This window comes from Chelonoidis abingdonii, chromosome 7, assembly GCF_003597395.2.
Source record: "Chelonoidis abingdonii isolate Lonesome George chromosome 7, CheloAbing_2.0, whole genome shotgun sequence".
NCBI lineage: Eukaryota > Metazoa > Chordata > Testudines > Testudinidae > Chelonoidis > Chelonoidis abingdonii.
The window spans coordinates 80,878,131-80,900,923 of record NC_133775.1 but is presented as its reverse complement, the minus strand read 5'-3'; the positions used below and the strand labels follow the sequence as shown (position 1 = coordinate 80,900,923).

The 22,793-nt window shown below is 43.2% G+C and overlaps 1 protein-coding gene across 1 annotated transcript in view; it reads right to left on the bottom strand.

Moving 5' to 3' along the window:
• The window catches only part of SLIT3 (slit guidance ligand 3), an 811,806-nt gene extending 796,939 nt beyond the window's left edge, over nucleotides 1-14,867 (bottom strand). Inside the window, exon 1 of the mRNA XM_075068072.1 lies at nucleotides 14,431-14,867. Coding sequence (XP_074924173.1) covers nucleotides 14,431-14,615 — 185 coding nt within the window. The 5' untranslated portion in view covers nucleotides 14,616-14,867. The remainder of the gene's footprint in view (nucleotides 1-14,430) is intronic.
• Between the last annotated feature and the right edge of the window lie 7,926 nt (nucleotides 14,868-22,793).

The window sequence follows — 22,793 nt, the reverse complement described above, 5'->3', positions numbered from 1 at the left end:
GGTTAACTGTGTTTGCAAGCACAACAACGGGGACAAGATTTCTGTGCCCAAGAGCTTAAATATAACATGTTGAACAATGTAGTGACGTCAAGCATGGAGTTAACATAGGAAAGTTTCTCAAAAGCAGTAGAATTCAAACTGGAACTTAAAGAACCTCGGGAAGGTGCTTGGAACATAAAGGAGAACTGGCAACTTGAAGAGCGAGGAAGAAAGGATGGGGCAGAACTCAAAGGATCAGAGGGGTACAACAGCAAAGTAGAGGCAGGCAGTGGAGGAGTGACGCTGAGCCTTGAGAATGAGAGCTTTGAAATTAATGCATCAGGAAATGAGACACCAGTGCCTTTTGTGAAGTTAATGACTGAATAGGATGGGTAGAGAAAGGCCTCCTGTGAAGAACTGTAAAGCCATTTTATGTATCTTGATGTGTTGGCCCACTGTATGATTACGAAGAGCATTTCTTTAACTGCTGCCTTAAGATTTAGCAAAAGACGTAGTTCTGTGTTCCATGGGGCCAACATTTCACCCTTCCCTCTAAGCCTTCATAGCAAAATTATTAACAATTGGGTGCCTAAGTTTAACTCGGTTAAGAAATCAGAATCCATTTGTGAATTATGAACTAACAAAAAAGGTTCATATTGATGACTAATAACATTTCACCAGTTGTAGTTGCAATGCTTGTTCAATATTGCATTTTTCAATATGAAACCATCATCAATAAATGAAGATGCTTTCGGTCAACTTCAGGGCTGAGCTTTGGCACTCCCTGACTTTAACCCACACTTTGGCTAAGAACTCTTCATACAGCTCTTGCGTTCATCTCTAGGAGTGCCCATGGTTGATATGCCTCCTAATAAGCAAGCAGCTAGAAAACAACTGTCCAGAGTAATGAATGTGAAGAATTTTAATAAGTAAACTGAAATGATGAAAAATTCTCTACTAATTTGCCAGTTATTAATTAGAGTAATGTTGAATCCTCATGAATTCTAATGTCTTTCATGTGGCTTCTTCCCTTGAACTCTCTCTGCCCTCCATTTTTGGTTTAGCTGCTTGGTGGAAAGATGCTGATCTGACCTATTTTACAGCACACTTCCGTGTATATTAAGTCAACTTTAAATTCCACCATGCAACAGAAGTTATTGTAAACAAGACTGGTTTCCCACAGGCTACTTAAATTGCACTCACATTTGGCTTGACATGTTATTGTAACCATTCTTTCTTATGAAACTGTTTTGCATTGAGCCTCTGTTCTACATTGAGGGACTACAGAGCAATCTTCATGGAAAGCAATATTTTGTTGCTTATTTAACTTAAAAAGTAATGGCAGTCTCACCAAAATTTGGAATCACTCCCCCCCCCCCGCCTTCATGAAATGCGAGAGCCCAAAGAACTCTACATTTTGCAACATTTCTAGTAATTCACAAGTTCACACAGGCATTTATTCAAAAACTCATTGGAATAAATACAATCTAAATATAGTATAGCAATTTCTATTTTGTGGCAAGAAATAATTTAAAAAGCACCGTGTACTTTAACCTCCTTAGAATGGGGGGCCTTCTCACAGTTAAAATCTTGTGTGTTCTTATCCAAGGGATTTCCACCCACCTCCCTCTTACCTCCCCAATGGTCTTTGCTTCTCGGACCTCACCTCTCTGAACACTCATTTCCATTTATAGAAAAATAACAAGGTTCTGATTTCCATTCTGCACTTCAAGAACTCTGACTCACTTCACTGCCGTGACATGGTCCTGCTTTCTCCCCTCCTTATGGAATTGTCCTCTCTTCCTTTCCCCTACTCCCCTACACATACCACAGATATCTTCTACAAAGTGTGTTCTTTTTAGTGCTTCTTCACTCATCATCATACAATTATCCTATATAAATGTGGCTCCTCCAGTCCTCCAGAGCCTGCTTTCCAGTTGAAATCCTTACTACGCCACTATCTCTAATCTGCAGCTACCATTTTTGAGGAGCACTAGATGGGATCTGAACACATCTCCATCCACCACCCCAGAACATTGTTTAGTACAGCTAATCAACCTGATTTGAGCAGGCTACCTGTTTTACCCAGCTAACTAACCGGGGGATTGCTATGGAGCAAGTACCCTGGCCAGTTTCTAAAAGAAAAGAAAATAACTTCAAAAGACGTTGCATCCAGACATTTCAAGTAGATTCAAAACAAAACCTCTCTCCTTCAACATAATAATAATTTAGCTTTATGAACAAAGTGACAATTTAATAAAAGCTCCTAAAGCAAGGTCACTGGATACTGCAAGTTAAGTATTACATACAATGCAGAACTTGCATTAGGCATGCCAGCTAAACATGAAGATACAGGAAAACCCTTCAAAATGAAGTTCTCATATTAATATTGTCCTATGTGTTTTTCAGGTCCCAGATGTACTGACTTAATTATATGCTAGAGTCACCACATATTTGTGTCATTAAGAAGGATTAGTTAAAATATATTTGCAACAATTTTTCTTACAGGCCTGGCGCTTTGTGACAACATCTCTTCTTTATTCCAGCCTTGCTCTATGGTCATCATATAATAGGAATTTCCTGAAACTAGCATAGTGGGCCTAGCTAATCACTCGCCCTTTGGAGGAAGCAAAGTATTTTGTATTTTTCACTATTCATTTATTGCTGGTGAAGCATGCCTACTGTAAAGTCCTGAAGACATAAGCTCTCTACTTAGAAAAATATATACACTCATAATGTACACTCAGTAATTTAAATTCCTTCAGTTTTGTCCTACTTATGTTCTAGAACAGGGGTGGGCAAACTTTTTGGCCAAAGGGCCACATCTGGGTATGAAAATTGTATGGCGGGCCATGATGCTCATGAAATTGGGGGTTGGGATGCAGAAGGGGGTGAGGACTCCGGCTGGGGGTAGAGGTTCTGGGGTCGGGCGGGGGATGAAAGGTTAGGGATGCAGGAGGGTGCTCTGGGTTGGAATCGAGGGGTTTGAGGGAAAAAGGGGGATCAGGACAGGGGCAGGGAGTTGGGGCATGGAAGGGGGTCAGGCGTTCAGGTTCCAGGTGTCGCTTACCTCAAGCAGCTCCCAGAAGCAGTGGCATGTCTCCTCCCCAGCTCCTACACAGAGGCACAGCCAGGCAGGTCTGTGCACTGCCCTATCTGCAGGTGCCACCCCTGTAGCTCTCATTGGCCATATTTCCCAGTCAATGGGAGCTGCGGGGGTGGCGCTTGGGGCAGGGGCAGCGTGCGGAGCTCCCTGCCTGCCCCTATGCGTAGATGCCGAAGGGTGCGGGGGACATGCTGCTGTTTCCAGAAGCCATGCAAAGCAGGGCAAGTTCCAGACCCTGCTCCCCAGCAGGAGCTCAAGGACCGGATTAAAACATCTGGAGGGCCGGATGTGGCCCCTGGGCCATAGTTTGCCCACTCCTGTTCTAGAAAGAGACTATGACTAGGGGATCAGAGTAGTATCATCTATGCAAGTTCAGGGTGAGATTTTCCAAGCCAGCAAGGGCAGTTAATTTTGAGTTAAGCATCCAAATCCTAATGACTTTTAGTGAGAGTTCTATATTTGATAAACTTTTGAAAAATTTCCCACCTATTCTTTAGCTTTTGAGACTATGCACCAACACCAAGCACACCAAATAGTCAACAGTGGCAGCCATTTTGTGATGTCAACCTCAGTTTTTCCAGGACCATGAAAGTCATACCCATGGAAGCCCTAAAAGCCATTTAACAGCCAAGCAACAAGTTTATCATTAACTACCTGGGCTCAAAAAAAAACAAAAAAAAAACAAAAAAAAAAACCCAGAGATTTTCCCAATGTGAATCCAGTTCTGTTTGCAGCTAGCTATTGATGGTAGATTACTTTTAAGTAATCTGATGGTTTTGCTCACTAATTAGTGTGCATTCAGTTTTACTGTTGGGCGTGCTAAGCAAGTGACTGCAGACAGCATATAAGGCCTTTAAGCGTGAATGTGTGATTAAAAACTCTTGTCATAGCCATCAGCATTTCACTTGTTCACGTCTTAAGGAAAAAGTACAGGGCAATATGTTAATAGATTATACAGGTACAGTGATATAACACATCAAGCTCAGTTTTATTAGTAATTTCTTATTAGCCATGGCAACATAGAGGAAGAGGCAGGAAGAAGAAGATTGGGATCAGGAAAAGGAAATCCACCCTCAGTGGTTACCAGTATGTGCAAGTATGACTTTGTTTTCATCATGCTTTAAACTAGTTACTTGTTACTTTCTAGTTAAAGTGTTCAGTGTCTGATTTAAATTTACATGAGTGTCCATCCACAAAACTAGCTGACATCTTTTCCCCTTAGAGTAAACTAATGAATCTCCAAGTCATACAGCCTCAGGGAGCACAGTTCTAAACCAGATATTGAAAACTATAGTTTGCGATGATGTAACTTTGTAGACTTATAAGACAAGTGTATGAAATTTGCTAAAAATAATGTCCCTGGAGCAGGGCCGGCGCTTCCATTTAGGCGACCACCAGGATTTGGGGGGGGTGGCATTTTGCTGCCCTCGGCGGCAATTCAGCGGCAGGGGGTCCTTCCACGCTCCGGGTCTTCTGTGGCATTTCTGCGTCGGGTCCTTCACTTGCTCCGGGACCTGCCGTTGAAGTACTCCGAAGACCAGGAGTGCGGAAGGACCCCCCCCCCGCCGCAGAATTGCCGCCAACGACCGGGAGAGCAGAAGGATCCCTGCCTAGGGTGCCAAAAACCCTGGTGCCGCTCCTGCCCTGAAGGCCCTAACAAGCCCCCTAAAGGCTCTAACAAGCCCCATGCCCATTCTATCTTCCCCTCCTGTGCCCACCCGATGAAGGCCTCAGCTCCCTGCTGCTTCATATGTTGGGAGGGGAATGGAGGAAGCTTACTATCTTCTCTAGTGTGATTGGAAGAGATAGGGCAGTCCTCTATTGTCTATTCAAGAGGTTTATATGGACAACCTGCCTCCAAGCCAGCATCTTCATGAGCTGTCAACTCTTCACACCCACACACATTTAGTAATTCCTTGTGCCATCTTCAATGGCTTTTTTGCTTTTAAGTAGCAGTGGTCTGGGGGCTGAAGCTATTTTCACTGTAGAGGGAGGTGAATAAGGCTGCCTTCTCTCCCTGAAGTACAACAGTCTGAGAAGAGAAGAGAAACCAGTGGCGGGGTTGCTGAAAAGCAGCTTAAGAGGCTTAAAATGCTTACTGTTGGCTACCACAAGCATGTCTCTCCAGGTCCCTCAGATAAAAAGAGGGCTGTAGATGGAGCTCAAACTCAAGTACCTCATCCGAGGGCCACTGGAGAGCATGAACAAATAAGAGAAACTGAGGCTATCTTTTCCACTTAGGCTAGGTTAGTTGTGATGCACTTTCATGATGTGCTTCATAGGTCTGGTGATATGATATTTTTAGATACTTCAGTAGGGTTTTTTTGAGGGGGGAGGGGGAGAACCGATTGTGACTTCAAAACAAGGCTTATCCACCTCAGCATTCTCATGAGCATTCTAGAACTATCCCTTTCAACTGCAGAGAAGTTATCTACAAATTGAGGTGTTACCAGGATGGAATTATGTTTGAGGAGGATGCAAAGAGGTGCACAACTTGGAGTTAAACAGCTCAAATCACTGAAAAGTAGGAATTTAAGATTACGCAACTCATTTGTCAGTGTGGAATTACAGAGAGGAAGATAGGCAGGAAAAACAAAATCACCTTTTTTCAGGTGGGCTTTGAGAACTTGTAATTAGTTTTCCAGGTTTGTCAAAATAGTTCAAAATTAAATATTTTCAAAACACAAGGAATTAGGTATTTACATGAACTTTAAATGCTAAATGAAAGTTCAGTGTTGTCTTCAGCCGAAGTTGAAAAACTAGAGCTGAATGGAACATCCCAGTTTCCAGAAATGCAGTTAGAAAGTTACAGCAGAGTAAAAGAGTTGGATAACAGTACAGCTGGGACCATAAGGGGAGCCTGATATATTTAAGTTGCATACAAGAATTTTGTTTTCCTTTTTACAGGCCTGTGTGTATATCCAGTGAGCCCAGGGAAAAGCCAAGATCTTAAGCAGTGGCTTCCTCTCCTCATCTTGATGCAGGAATGAGAGAAGCCGGATTCCTCTTAAATCTCCTACTCACAAGAAATGGTTGCCATTAGGCCTAGGCCAGCCCAGCTGCTGTTCATTTCCAGGGACCAGGTGCAAAAGCGGGCAGCCAAAGGAAATGAGGCACTCTGGGTATCTGGAACTACGTAAAGGGACCTGGAACAACTAAACCTTGGGTCACTTGAGCTAGCAGCTCCTAGGAGGCATCACATCCTGACTCAGTCTCCGGAACAAGCTCATAAGCTCAAGTGTGTGATATTTGCCATACTAAGACTTAGGCTGTTAAATCCCTCTTTACTGCTTTTGTTACACATTTATATGGTGTCCCCATTCCCCTGCCATTATCTGGAAACCTGAGGTTATGTCTACACAGCCCCACAGCTTGGACTACAGAGGCGTAATCTGCAGCGTGCACTAGTATGCTGTTCTCTTACTTTCCCATGGCTATGCTGGGGAGCCAATGAAAAGCACTTATTTCACATTAATGCTGTCCTGTTTAAAGGGTACCACATTAACATAAATTAAGTACCTTTTAGTTCACACCTGTAATGTGCACACGGGGGGAGTTAGAACACTGCATGCTGACACACACTGCAATTCACACCTCCATAGTCCAAATGACAAGGCCATGTAGACAAACAAGAGTATTTTAGCCATCCAGAAGGGCCATCCGAGGAATACTAATCATGTTGGATGTTAGTGTCAATACCATGATCAATGCTTGAAAATTGTGGTACATTAAATAGCTAAGTTATGCTGGTATTCCTGTACAATTACTGACTATAGCCACATGATGCTCAAATTAATCCATAGTGATTAATGTTGTTACAGCAAATACCAAACTACTGAATAATGACTGGATCCTTATTTACATTACTTAAATGCTAGCCAAGTTTTTTCTGCCTTGTACATTGTCCAGTTACTGTAGGTATTTTCATATGGATATGATGATAATGCAGATACTTTAAAAATCATTTTGAAACCATTCCATTAGGGAAAGGTTTTATGTGTGTGCGTGCGTGTGTCAGTGCCATCAGTCTGAATAGGTCTGGAAGGGCTTCAGCAGGTAACTTTAGCCTGCTTCAGTGGGATGCTGTGACATTTCTAGTGAGACATGCAATTCTCCCTTACTTGACTTAGGTGGTCCAAAATGGTATCCTCTGCATAATATGACCTTGCATGCACTGCATGTGTGAGGTCATGCTGTGCAAAGGATGCCATTTTGCTCTACAGTGTGCATTCAGGGGGTGGACAGAATTGTCCCAAGGGGTGGATCTGCCCCGTGGCCCACCAGTTGGACCATATTTTTTGAATCCTAGGGCTTGCAATGCGTGCCTTTCATACACAGCCTCAGTTTCTCAAGCCAGTGATCAAAAAAGCAGCACATGCACCATTTAAATTATTGGATATGCCTATGGAAAAAAAGACGGAATAGCTTTCTTCGCAAAGATAGCCTCTTGGCCTTTTTTGCTGTACTTCTTTCAGCAGTGTCTTTGATATGAGCTTAGGTTTAAAAGACTAAAGTTGCTATAAAACTAGATGGGGTCAAGGAAATAAAAATAATATAAGCCTACAAGTAACATGCCTATTTTATTATTATCTACTGTTTCTAAGTTAACTTTTCACCCCTCCTCCTGTAACAGAGACACCCAAGATGACAGACCACCTCTGATCTGCTGTTGGCATAAGGAGACTATTAAAGTTTCAGCATCTGACAAGAGAGGACAAAGTTGTGCACATTGCTAAACCATGTAATTACTGATATTGTGGTTGCTATCCTCGTCCTCCTTCCCCTTCCATTGTTTAGACAATAAACAACTATAATATAGTGAGACCATGATCCAGCAAACATACACATGCTTTAATGTATGCACATGAGAAGTCCCATTAAATTAGGAAGGCAAAGACGTGAGTAAAATTAAGCTAAGGTTTTTGTTTGTTTTTTTTAAATCAGGGCTTTAAACAGCGTGCTCTTCTAAACCCAAACGGTCTCTCCTTACTGGCACATGGCCTGGTACAATGGGTCTTGACTGGGGCTTTTGGACACGACTGGTTATACATAAGTGAATAATAATCCTTAGTGGTAAGACTTCTTGAAAATCAGACTGTTAATCCGACAATCAATATATTTAAAATATTTGCATATATTTAAAACAATGCTCTGCAGTAATACAGGAGTATTGAAGAAAGGAACTTGGAGTAAGTGATGTGACAAACAAAGCTGAGTAGGCTGAAAAGTATTACAAGCCAGTGCAACCTCGCAGTTCCATTCACTCAGGCCAAGGAAACCACAATAATATATTTATACAACAGAAACCCAGACCACATGAAAAAATTCTATAGTATGCTGATGACTAAACTTCCAAATTGCTCCTAAATACCAACATACTTGAATTAGCTACTCAAGCATAGTGCAGGAGAGTGATTAGCCTTGCTATGGAGAGTGAAACCAAAACTTTGCTCTACCAATTCAGAACAGTAATACACCACCAAAAAGCTCGCTATTTAACAGGAGAAGAAGGAGACACTGACTGCTGAGGAACCAGATGTGCTAAAAATGTCATACCTAACAGAAGCTAGATCTGAGCTCTATATAAATTTTGGTTATGTTTCTCAGTCTTAAACATCTTCAGATTTGGAGTAGAAGGGTATTATGTGGTCTAATGGGACCAGTGACTGGCTGTGACATGGTGCACTAGTCATGCACACGTGCCTTAGTTAAGGTGACCAGATATCTTGATATTATCGAATTCATCCCGATATTAGGTGCTTTGTTTTATATACACAACTATATCCCTCTTCTCCCCAATGTCCCCAAAAAAGTGTCCCGATCTTTCACACTTGTATCTGGTCACCCTAGCCTCAGCCTCCTGATTTGTAAAACTGGGCTGACTGACTAATTGTTATGTGCTTTGAAATCATGGATTTAAAGTGCTATAAGAGATAAGTCTACCGCGCTTAATTACAGATCTAGGTTTCTGTCCTAATTAAGTTAATAAATTCAATTTGACATGGTCTGTCCTGAATGGCTCACAGCATCCCAAAGCGATATAAGCAGTGGACTCCCTCTTCACAAACACTACACAAACAAAATCACAAATTATGCTGTGTAACTAGCTTACAAACAACTTCCAAAAATAAGTATTAGAAGATAAGTCAGTTCCCTACACAAATGCATGTCAAGAGTCAAATTTTTAGGTCATATGATGGTTTCATGAACCTCATATAAAAGGTAAATTAACCATCAAGCTGATAATCTAAAGGCATTTTCCTATAAAGCAATATTCACAAGTGAATATTAGCATGCCACAGAATAAATAAATTGGCCTTGGGCATGATTTATCTGTACAACTAAAGGTTTTAAGTATAGAACTAGTTCCCTCTTCATAACATGGCACAGCCAGTCAAGATTCCACTGAAATAAAAACAGACTATAATATGAAATTGTACATGGAAATGACAGCACTTCCAGAAGCTGATTACAGCATACCAGCTCAGTTAACTAACCAAGTATAGTCCTATAGAACATTTTGGTAAAGTAAGATACGTCCAAAAAGCTGAATATGAAGTACATCCTTACATGTGCTATGTAATTTCTAAATAACCAATATTTGCTTAGGTCAATAATCTTTCATCGGAGCCACATATATCACTATTTACTGTTGTCTGTACACAGTGACTCCTCTCTACAGAAGTTGATCATAGTGCTTAGCTTGTTGCTAAAGGCTGATAAAATTTTTAAACCAGTAATTTTCTCCATTATTTAGGGTGCTTGTAATGTAGTTACATTCACTTCTCAGGATTTTGTTATGCAAGTCTGCAAAGACTAAATGTTTGTTTAAATATGTAAGTTACCAGTATGTACTTAAGCCAAAACAAAGTAAGATGTCAAGCCGCGCTTTGCCATTGCTACTGATATACTTGTTCATGTAGAAAATTTCTTTAAGGAGCATTGGTTAAAAAGCTAAAAATCCATATTTTAACCATTGGTTAAAAAGCTAAAAATCTAGTCAAAAGAGCCCATTTCATTTTGTTGACTGTTCTTGTCTGAGGTTTCGGGTAAAAGGAGAATTACATTTGTAGGTTCCTTTCGTAGTACAAAAGGTAAATGCAACATCTGTTTACTCCATGCTTCACGGCAAATATCTTCATTTCAACTACCATTCGTTTCCTCTGCATTTAGCCATATCTTTGCTGCACGGCTACATATCTCTGCTGTGTTTGTTTAGCTTTGCATATAACATTGCTAGCACAAATTAAATTTATACTAGACTTTTAAGGGAAAGGGACTAGCATAAAATGTGCTGACATTATGTAAAATGCAGTAATGCTTATACTCTAGATTTGATACTGCATTTTTTTACGATTTACTATGGAACATTAAATGGTAAAAAGTTTAGTCCTATTTTCGTCAGGATTATATCATCTCGGTGACCACTGGTTGCTCTGCAGATTGCAGCCCTTGGAAAGAGTTACCGCCACCAATTTTCTTTCCAAGAGAGGGAAGTTCCAGACATTAAAAAAATAAAGCATAAGTTTCACATTCATTATTAAAAAACTGTCAAAGCAATGACTTTATCATACTAAAAAAACTCTAGTGACTTTGCATTTCTCTTGACACAGGTAGATTTCTGCTAGTTAATTTTAGAGAACAAGTGTAAAGCACCCATTTCTTTGGTGGAATGCTTTTCTCAAGGTCTCAATGTTACATTTTTAGTTTATTTTTCATTTGGATTCATTTTAAAACAAAATTAACATAATATTTAGCCTGGCTGCAATAGCCCAAATATTCTTGAAGGTCTGCAAAACCATAATTTTCAGAGCTTAGTGTGGAAGTATTTTAAGTGATGCTGTTAGCTCTATTGTCAATTCAAATCAAAACAAGCTGCAACTGGCATTTTCAGCTTATATCTTACCTGAGTGCAGAAAAGATGAAAACTTCTCTTTATATTGGCTAAAGTACAGTGGCGTGCAAATAGCTGTCAAGAAACTCATGAAAACAACATTTTCCAAGGTATCTTACGAACCACAGCTATTTGTTTCCTGACCTGGGTGACAGCATGATCATTTCAGAGCTATTTAAACATTTTTTTTTTTACTAGTCAGAAGCCAGTATATTAAGCAAAACAGTAGAAAACTACAAATCAATAATCAGAAAGGTAGCTGTGTTAGCCTGTATCCACAAAAACAACAAGGAGTCCAGTGGCACCTTAAAGACTAACAGATTTATTTGGGCACAAGCTTTCGTGGTTAAAAATCCACTTCTTCAGGTGCAAAGCTTATGCCCAAATAAATGTTAGTCTTTAAGGTGCCACCAAACTCCTCATTGTTTTTACAAATCAAGACAATCTAATGTCACGTGCAGAATTAGCAGATTGCCATGGAGCACATAAAACTGAGTGATATAAACACTCTATTCAAGTTTCACCTGTCATTTTTCAGGCAATTGGACCCCTTAGTAGGCTCCAAAGTTTAACAGGAAAGCTAAGATTGAGAGTAACTGCCTAAGGTGGCTCCAAGATATAGTGAGGTTCTAACAGCACATTTCAAGCCCTGAGCAATTATTGAATACATAGAATATTTACAGCTAAGTGAACAGAAAACAGGTATTTATTTAATAGGTAGAAAAACAAGGTATCGGAATGAGTTCCTGGTCTGATGTATTTGGATATCAGATGATATCCAAAAAAGGCCTTATTTCCAACTGTGAATTTCAAGTTCACTTGATAGAGTGCTCCCATTCTGTTCACTCTCTCTAAAGCATCTGTCACTTGGCATTGCCGGGGACTGGATACCAGGCTAGGTGGACAGTTGGGCTGACCCACTATGGCCATTCTTGTGTTCTTATAAGTTAGTGTAATTATCAAATCCAGCATAAGAAAAAAAGTTGGTTTATTATACCAATTTAAATAAGGAATCAAATTAGACAAGTATTTTTAAAAGGTTATATTTCAGCTGATACTCTAAAAACAGCACAAATAGTTCATAAGATACTATCAGCATCAGTAAAATAAAACATTGAAGAAAGAATGGGTACTGGTAGATAGGATGTGGTAATAAAAATACAGACTCTAATATACATCTTCTAGATAGTCCTCAAGCTTTTTACAGTGCAGTCTGTATGCTACTTTCACAAGCTATCAGTTAATACTATGCATGAGTGAATGCTGGCAAGTTAATAGTCTGCATTAATAACTTAAGAAGCTCTCCATTTACACATTACAACAAAGATCATCCGAGATACTGTATTACACCAATGAGATTAATTTTCCACAAAATGGTCTTCAATAGTTTTATTTCTGAGGTAAATTAGAGTCTTCAAGTTTTATCAGCCTATTATAAAAGAGTACATTTGTGGTAAAGGATTAAAACTTTACTGTTTTATAATCTATACTGGATATTACCACCACTTAGTGTACATATATAATTTTGCTGTATTAACCACTTGTACATGCATATAAATGCATAGAATTTATGGCCAGGATGGACAATTATAATTTAGCCTGACCTCTGGCAGACCACAAGCCGTTACATTTCACCCTGTAATACTGCATTAAGCCCATATCTTGTGACTGAGCTAGAATATATATTTTAGAAAAGTCTAAGTCAAGACTGGATGTCTTAAGTGATAGTGAATTCACCCAGTCCCTAGTAAGGTCCAAAGCTCAAATACCTTATTGTTAATATTTGCACCTTATTTCTAACCCAAATTTAACTCATTTCAGCTTCTAGACCTTGAATCTTGCAAACAGAATATGCACATCTCATCAAGTTTATGAGTTGTGCACATCATAAGAAATTAGGGTAGCATGTGGACCTAGTGTTACTCGTCGACTCTGTCTTCTGCTACTAGGTTGAACTCTATTCTCTAGATTCCAAGGGTGCTGCTAAACAGTGTCTCAAGTTCCAGATCAGAGTTTTATGCAACAATAGATGTTAATCATTTCCAAAACACTGACATTCATGTGCTCAGTTGGTGTTAAAATGGTCTGTGTGCGAAACTGCCAAGTATGGCTGGATTGCCAAGTATGGAAGATGGGAAGTCGTGTGGTTTGTAAGATAACAAAGCTGCTATCATTAAAGGGCTGTTAATATTTCCATTATGAGTTGCATTTGTGGGAGCATTAATGACCTTCATAACAATTCACCCTGGGCTGAATCTTAGCCTTTGAGAGTTGAGCCCATGAGAACTTTTTGCTTAGTCACAATTCATCTGCTTCTTTTTTGGTTCCAGGAAGGTAAAACAGTTTGAGGGTCTGAACTTTCACTAAATAAACTGACTCTACGAGCCAAAATGAAATATGGTGGTCAGTCAGTCCCTACATTGGGCTGTGTTATCTGCAGAACAGTTCCTATGGGACAACTAATTTTTCAAATGTTAAAAAACTTAAACTACACTTCAGTTTGGTTATCATTGGCAACTAACTATGGAGCTGCAATGACATTCTGACAAGTGTTCAGTTCTACACATCTCCATTACATATTGTGTGAAATACCTATATGCCATATGCACTGCAGTAACCAGTGTCAGAGATACTTCCACTGTGCTTCAAGGGATCTCCGGCATTCCATTAAGAATTAATTTAAGATCGAAAAAACTGAAGCATTTACAAAGAAACTTTAGCCTCAAGACAGCAAATTAAGAGTGCATTTATGGTGTATGGTCACAAAGCCTTAGAAAGCATTAGGGCCCCTAACTCCTCCTGTTGCACTCAGGTATTGTAGCTCATGCTGTCTGAAATACCCCACCACATAGTAATATCTAGGATTACCATAAGGGGAGTTAAGGACTAAGTGACAGGTTTCCCCCTAACATTGCCTTGCTCTGTCAGTTTAAGACAGAAACCAGAGATTATTTTAATGCAATCTATCATCCATTTTACTTTATTTCTGCCAGCACCTGATGTTTCCACGGGAATGCAGTCACCGTGCTGGGAAACAAAGCAAGAAGGAATCAATACTAGTCTCCAGGTGAAAGCACCCAGATTTTTAATCATATGTTAAATCTCCTGGAGTGTTTCCAGTGCTAACCCGTGTCAGTACCACAGCCAGAGAGTTTTGAAGCCCTTAACAAACTAGCTACTGCAAAACCCACAACACTAAGATTTTAAACTTAAGCTACTGCAAGAACCAAGAACCTGACACACAGAGCTTGATTAGCATAGAAGCAGGATCAGAGAGGCGATAACTTCCGAAAGATTCCTCCCCGGCCCTCCTGCAAACGTAAATCTGTACTTGATTATTTAAGCTGTTAGGACTGTGCGGGCTCGGAGTCTGCATCGATATGAATCTGCAAGGAATCTCACCAAGAGCGCTCCTACAAGTACTCTCGAAACCTAAGTGTGTGTTACTTACAGTCGCTCTGCATTCCTGGGAATACCTCGTGGCACGGTTTTCAGTCCCAGCCCATGACAATTCACGTTAGAGGCAGAGCAGGTACATTTATTGGGGCAACCTCCAACAGGCATCCAAGCCACGGAGCTCCAGAAGCTCAGGATCACTCCCAGCCATAGGGATGCACGACTCCCACCGAGCAACATGGTCTCCTTATCCCTTCCCCAAAGGGTGCAAAAGGATGCAAGGGCAGCCAGTCCTCAGAATTGGGAAACCCCAGCGACAGAGAGTGCACAGGGCTGCGAGTGGCTCTCAGCACCGCCCGAGAGAGGCCACTTCTCCCCGCATCTCCGCTTGCGCTCCTGGAGCACCACCCAATCTTCTAGGGAGATCTGGGGGGAGGGTTATGTTCCGTGGTGCCTTTCAGGTTTCCCAGTGTTATCTGACCGGCACCAGCAGGCCAGAGGAGTCCGCAGATGAAAGAGGAGCAGGGAGTTCAGGTAAACAGAGCTAACCATCCATCGGGGGTTCGACAAGCAGCCCAACCTGGCAGGGCAGGTAACCGCTGGGGGAGGCGATGGCGGAGATCTCAGAGCGCTCCAGCGGCCAGCTGCTCAGTCCCTGCCTCCTGCACCCTCGCCGCTCCCATGCCAGGCCAGCCTCGCTGGGGACCGCCGCCGTGCAGAGCCGCGGGATCGGAAGGCACTGGACGCGGCTCCCGCGGCGGCCGCCCTCCCATTCACTGCGCGTAAGGCGGCCAGGCAGACACCAGAACCACGGGGGCCACTCCGCCCCCCTCTCCTCCCAAAATATCCCCGCCAGCTCCCATTGGCTGCCGAGCCCCTGACGTCGGCAAAGTTCTGAACTTCGGGGGGAAGAGGGAGGTGGTAGTGTGGGACTTGGCGTGGCCCCGACCCGGGCAATGGCCATTGTCCTGTGCGCTCTGCCGGGCTCTACGGGCGGGGCGGCCCCGGGAGGGGCGCGCTTTGCAGCGGAGCGCAGGGGGCAAAGGGAAGGGCTCTGCGGCAGTCCCCGCCGGCAGCACTGCGGTTGGGGGTCCCCTCGCCGGGAGCGGCCCCGGATCGTGGTTCAGATAGGAACGGGCAGGTTGCAGCAACAGCGCCCCCAAACCGCCCGACGCTTCAGCGACCTACCCACTGGCCCCAACTTTCTCCCTCCCCAGGGGCAACTCGCCTTCTCCTTTTGTTGCCTTCTGTTCTCTCTCTCGTGCTGCCCTCTGGCGGTGAGAGAGGTGCCTAGCTCCTTCTCGCGGCTCGCAGGGACGCCTGCGAGTGACAGAGAATTTGCTCCTCTGCTCACCTGCTCAAAGTATGCCGAGTGCAGCAGGTAGGGGGTTCATTCCAGCCCCCGGGAAGGGAGATGAGACTGACCTGTCTGACCTAGGAGACAGTGCTCCTCTACTGCTTTCTGCCTTTATCACTCCTTGGTGCCACAGCTAGTGTTTAGTCCATAAACGCACTGTGTTAAGCCTCCAACAGCTAGTCTAGCCAATTGTAGGGGGTAGCAAGCGGAGCAAGTGCCCTGGACTGCATCCCACAGCTCTCCTCCCCCCTGCCCCAGTTGCATCATATCTAGGGAGTGACTGTAGGTAAATGTAATGCCAGTATTACAGCAATTTCATCTCTAAAAGGGGAAATAACTCACACTAAAGCAGAGGATTTCACACTGTGGGGCCTGCCTCCCAAGGGGGGTGTGGAGGGGCCCTGGAGGCTGTGAGCAGGTTTCAGGGACTCTGTCAAGCATGGCCTGCTTTAGACTTGCTAGAGCCCAGGGCAGAAACTGAAGCCCTGTCACACAGTACTCCAGCCCAGGGCACTGAGCTCCACCACCTGCAGCTAAAGACAAAGCCTGAGCCACTTAGCTTTGAGAAGCCCCCTTTGGTGTGGGGCCCCAGGCAATTGCCCTGCTTGTTATCCCCCCAATGGCAGCTCTGGCTTTTATATACAAATAAAAAACAGTTGTCATGGTACAGCTTGGCTATGGAGCTTTTATAGCATGTTTTGGGCGGGGGAGAGAGGGAAGCTCAGAAGGAAAAAGATTGAGTATTCCTGTTCTAAGACACCTAGGCCTCAACCTGCTAAAACTACATCCAGAAATGAATGGGCAGCGAGTGCCCACTAGTGTAAAGGAGTGGCTTTATATAGCTGCAGAAAGGGCAAGTGGATTCAAGTCATGCATATGAGGGATGTGAGCTTTGTAAATGTCTAGAGGCAGGTACAGGACTCAAGCATCAGCAGGTGATCTGGCTGTTTTGTGCCCCCTCAGCCTACCAAAGATCACAGAAAGCGCCTTTGAGAAGGAAAGTGTTCAGGCAGCTCAAAAGCACTGCGCTCCCACTTCCCAGATCTGTACAGGAACACAGGTGAGGTCAGAGCAGAGCACATGGTTCTGTGCTTGAAACTCAACTGGCCCCCTCCACAAGGTCACCACAAGATACTTTTAACCTACTTCAATAACAGCAGATGGCAGAAGCACAACTCCTCCCATTGTTAGTCTCCTGTAGGACTGAGAGCAGCACTTGTTATTGCCATGTGTCACCTGCAGAGTCCTGACTACCCACCTCTTTTCCATGTTTGCTTGCAATGTCAAAAACTCAGCTGAAGTTGTGTCAGTGACACTCATCTGTATATCTCCTCCCATGCAAGCCCCAGCACTGCTAAAGTGATAGTCTACAGGAGATTAGCTCTCTGATGAACAACAGCTGCCTCAAATGCAACCCAGGCAGGATTAATGGGAAAAGTGCTCTGAATAACCAGCCAAAATGCTGTTTCCTCCTCACCAGTGAGAGCATAGAGCCTCCATGGGTGGAAGTGGTGTGAATTCTCAGGTTCCTGGTTGACTCATCACTGTGCTTGGATGACCAGACAGCGCTATCTCAGAATGCCCTTTTCACCTCCAGTTGACTAACAAACTTGATCTCTTATTTCCAGATGAGGACCTGGCCACAGAGAAGTGTTCACAGATCACCACCAAATAGGATTACTGTATTCACTGTATCTGACAATAAATATATAAATCCAAAGGCCAATATCAGTGTGGCTGCTTTCCATCTTCATGATTTAATCCATTCTGAACATAATCCCATGTGCCAATTGCTTCTATTGACCTCCAATCTCCTTCCAACAGCAGTGCAAGATCCTAATCTTGAAAGCTATTAGTGGATCAAGCCCCATCTCCAGTAAAAAACCAAAATTAGATCAGGAGATTTTAGATGAATTCAAGAGCTGATTAGCTTCAGGAAATCCGTCCTCCAGTAAATACTTTCTACCATATCAAGTACGACATTAACATCCTTCTATACTCTTCACCCTTCTCCCCCAAAACAAACAAAATTAACTCCACAAACCACCAAAATAAATAAATAAAAAAAGTAACCCACAACAAGTCTAAGTAAACCAAAGGAGATGGCCAACACACAACTGAACCAAAAGCCAACTGTTTCTACCCCCAATATAGTTTAAAGAGACACACTCCATCAAGGCCATAAAGAACAGTTACTTTAACTGGGATGTGTTCAGGTACTGTGGGTGACCATATTAAGCACTACAGTAATAGTGTTGCACTCTGTTATTTGTGGAGCCATTATTTCCCTTTTCTCAAATTTTGGGACACTTGAGCAGATTGCAAAAAGGTTGGAAAAAGTATCAATTTCAAGAGTTTTAGTACTCTAGTGTGGAGGAAATGAAATCTTTACTCAGCTGGACTTTTTACTATTGTCAATTGCTAGGAACTGAAAAAAAGGCACAGACCTTCTATATGGTTCATCTTGTTTAGTATCCGATGTGACAGTGGCCAGTATCACGTGCATTAGAAGAAAGTGTGAGACACTACACCCTTATGGCATAATATAGCCAGAAGGGAAGTTTCTTCCTACAGTGGCTGGCATTTCAATACGGAAAAGTAGACACATATTTTAAGTGAATTCTTTGAAATGCCTGCAGGCTGGAAAGCGTTTATCTAAAACCAAGTCTAATGTAAAAATGTGCGGTGTCTAGTACAACAGAATCATTATCTTTGATTGGGGACTCTAGGTGCTACTGCAACAGGAAAAAAAAGTTAACCCCCTTTAGGAACAGCCCTTGCATAAAGATGGCGATGGACTGAACAAACATCTTTCTTCATGATTTTATCTACTTATTGATTTCAGTTTTGACTTATCTTCCCTTTCTGGATATTTTGGATTTTCTTTAGCTTTATAAAAGTATTAAAGTATAAAAGGTCTAAGTTCCAGGGGGAGCATTTATAAATATACTCTGATCTTAACAACTCAGCCAACATGCCAATTTGTGCTCTGAAATTAAAAATTCATCAGGCTCTAGCCAGTGGGGGAAAGGGAGTTTAAAGTATGAGTTCGTTGGAGAGAAGGAATGTAGCTAGCAGTTAGAAATTTGTTAACAGGCTGGCCAATACATTTCTTCCCCCTTCCCCCATCATCTTTAAAGTTAGACGAGCTGTTATACTCATTATGATCACTAACAGTAGGTGCAGGTATAGTGGATTTACTGTATGAGTCTAGCAGAATGAATAAAGAGCTTGTTGATTAAGCTGAAACCACTGGCAGCGTGTCAAAAGAAATATTGCCGGAGTTAATTAAAATTTGTAGGCCTTGTCAAAGATGGCATATACCTGCCTACACCTATGGCAAAGCAGCATCAGTGACTGTTAGTGTTATGTATAGCGGAAATGTTGGTCCACAAGCACTTATTAGAACCCATGCCTATCTGGCCTTTATTTGCTTTTCACAAATGTTTTTACAATTAAATTATTTTTTTTTAGTTGAAATGAAAAAAGTAAATTTGGAGCCATAGCCAAGATAAGGGGAGTAGAGTAACATTTAGGTCTAAATGAGCGACAGTTACTAGGCATGGCAGGAAGTAATGAGTAATTGAAGTTCTTCAGGGCAGCAACAGTCTTATGTATTTGTTTACATCTTGCACAATGGGGCAGTGAACTTTGCTGAGGCCTCTCAGCAATATTATACCACCAGCAGCATTCATTTTTCTCTGCACTAGAGAATAGAACTGCCAAGAGACTTAAGGTGATATCTCCACTTGCACCCCATTATTAGGTGCTGTGTAAACTTAGAACTCTCTACTGGCAGCAGCAAAATCCACCGTTCTAAGGACCTCATCCTGCAGCTTACATGCCTGGGTGGAGCCAAGGCCCACGGGGCTCACATGGATGAGGTTGCCAAATCCAAGCTCTAAGTTTGCAGGACTATCCCACTTTGACCCCTAACACCCCCACATCCTGGTTGAAATAGCGCATTTCCTGCATTAACTTGGCTACCTTAAATTAGAACCAATTACTATGGGTGAACAAAAATACAATTAAAATTGAACACAAAGTTGTATTTCATTTGTTGTGTAAAGTCACAACTCTGAATTGTTCTTTTTTTAAAAAAAACTTCCACATTCCTTGTGTTATTAAAAACCACATACACACTTTGAACATCATGTTGAGAAGTAGTCACACAAGAGTTGAAATGTGAGGAGAAAGCAGCAAGAACCAGCAGTAACTTGAGTTTGTTAAAACGAGTAACCGTAGGGATAGAGCTACTGTATCCATTGTGGAGTTTCAAATAATTAAAAATTAAACCTGAGTAGTATAGGTTAGAAATTGTAAGATGACAAAAAGAACCTCAAATAGCAGCAATGGCTAACATACACTAATACTTCACCGAAGGAAAAAAAATGAAAAGTCTTTAAAGACTCTTGGGGGGCACAGCACCGTTTTCTACAAAAATCAAGATAATGATTAACGTTTGCTTTTGGGATATATTGCAGAACTGATTTTTCTGTTTGGTGAATACAAGGATATTTCAAGACATATCACTATAGAGAAAACTGTGACCTGTGCCGATGCTATGACGCAATCAGAATCATTGTCCGTTTTCCCCATTTCCCCTCTCCCCCCCCCCCCACTTGCTGGACCAAAAATGAATGATAGTATAACCAAAGCTGAAGTTTTATTTACGGGATTTCTTTCGGAGCATAACACCCCTTTTGCAACCATGTTAGACTTTTATTCAAGAAAATGTTCCCAGACTCCAAAATTGCCAAAAGCTATGCATGTGCTTCCACAAAAATCTCCCACATTATACAAAGGCAGGGGCAGCTCCAGGCACCAGCACGCCAAGCGCGTGCCTGGGGTGGCAAGGCACGGGGGGCGCTCTTCCGGTCACTGCGAGGGCGGCAGACAGGTTGCCTTCGGCGGCTTGCCTGCGGAGGGTCCGCTGGTCCCGCGACTTCGGTGGACCTCCCGCAGGTGTGCCGCCGAATCCGCAGGACTGGGGACCTCCTGCAGGCAAGCTGCCGAAGGCAGCCTGCCTGCTGTGCTTGGGGCGGCAAAATTCTTAGAGCCACCCCTGTACAAAGGGCAATCACACTTCAAGAATTTGAAAGTGTACAAAGTGTGATTGAAGGTCATGACTGATATTATGGATTGGCATTGGATACTAGTTCTGATAAGCTTCTGTTTTCTAATCTTGGTTACATATGAACACCTAGAAACTGGCCTTACAGTTACTGAGTTTTTAGATATGGATTCTTGCACATTGAATAACTCTCAGGAATTGTTTGATGCAATCCAGAATGTGCTATCAAAACACCATGTCAACAGGAATGAATATGCTATGTATTCAGCAGACAATGCTGCAAAGATGCTGTGTGTAAGGAGGCACCCTGGCTCCCCGTCGCACCTGAGGGGGAAGAGCCAGAGCAGGCACCTCTGTGGGCGGAGCCAGTACCGCCTGTTCCCGCCCCCCGGAAGTCAGGGGGCGGGACAGGAAGTATAAAAGCCAGGGCCCAGAGCTCAGTTGAGCCCAGGACGCTGAGAGGGCACGAGACTGGGACGCCTGAGCTCCTGCTCAGCGCCAGTGCCCTTGTGGCTGACCTATCCAGAAGGCGCTCGGACTACCTCGGGCCCGGATCCAGAGGAGCGCTGGCTGGACCTGCCCGTGGCGCGAGCTATCCTGGGACCCTCAGCCTGAACTACCACTGCGCCCGCTGGCCGGAGGAGCCGCTCAGAGCCTGCAACTCCCAGTTTCTCGAGGAAACCTGATGGTCTGGGACAACGACCGAATTACGCCGATGCGACAGGTACCGAGGGGAAATGGAAGTAGCCCGGGGGCGGTCTGACTACAGTCAGGCCGCAGAAAGGCCCGAAGCTATCCTTCGCCATACCCACTGATCACCCTTCGTTTGGGTTGGTCGGGAGCCCTAGCTGATCACCCTGTCAGTGTGGTTTCGGTCTTGGATCCCCACTGACGCCTTAGCGGTGACCGCTGCTACCCGGCCCCGGGCTGGAACGCAGAGGAGTGGGTGGGCCTGCGTTCCCCCTGCCACTCGTAACCGGGTGGCAGAATCCCCCCTTCACCCAGAACCCCAGAGCTGTGCTACAGTTTGTTGGTTGCCCTGCCCTGCCTAGGGGCCAGGGCCTATAGACCTTGCTTGCTCAGCCCCTGTGACCAGGAGCTGAGCCTGAACTGTTTGGTGCCCCACCCTGCCTAAGGGCCAGGGCCCATAGACCTCACTTGCTCGACCATTGAGTACAGGACCAGCGTGGAACCCGTCCTGCTGCATAGAAGGAGGCGCCCTGGCTCCCCGCCGCACTTGAGGGGGACGAGGCCCGAACCAACCGACTTACACTGTGTAAGCACAACAATCTCAAATGAAAGCCAAGCAAATAAACTAAGGAGTATATGCAGCGGGGTGCTCTTGCCACCTTGTTCCCTTAATGGCAGAGCATGGGTTGAAATCACAGAAGAGGAATGTTGAGGATTTGATCATTGATTACAGCTTTCAGAGAAGTGTCAAAAAGAGTGGAATCACTGAAAGGATTACATGGTACATTGCTAGGGTTACCAGATAGCAACTGTGAAAAAATAGGAGATGGGGTAGGGGGTAATAGGCGCCCATAAAAGAAAAAGTGCCCCAAAACGGGACTGTCCCTTTAAAAATGGGACATCTGGTCACCCTACACATTGCAGTACCAATGTGAAAATAATTGTGAAGCTTCTGAAAAAGTGCTATCTTTGGAGAGATTTACTGAATGTATCTTGGCTACTTGGGGTAGCCTGTATTCCCAGTTTGTCAGAACCTTTGATGGGGAAGAACAAAGAATACTGAGGAACTTAAAGAATCCTCTGAAGGTGTATTGTTTTAGTATGCAGTTTTGCCCACATTTAAAAAGTTCAACTGATTCCTCCTAACTGAAGCACTGATGACATTAGCCTGTGCATCCAACAATGCTAATGCTATGGTAAAATATTCTTTTGGAATTTGTGCAACCCTCCATGGTACGGAAGTGTTATGGGACTAAATTTACAAGGACTCTTCTGTGCAGTAACCAGTATCTGAAGT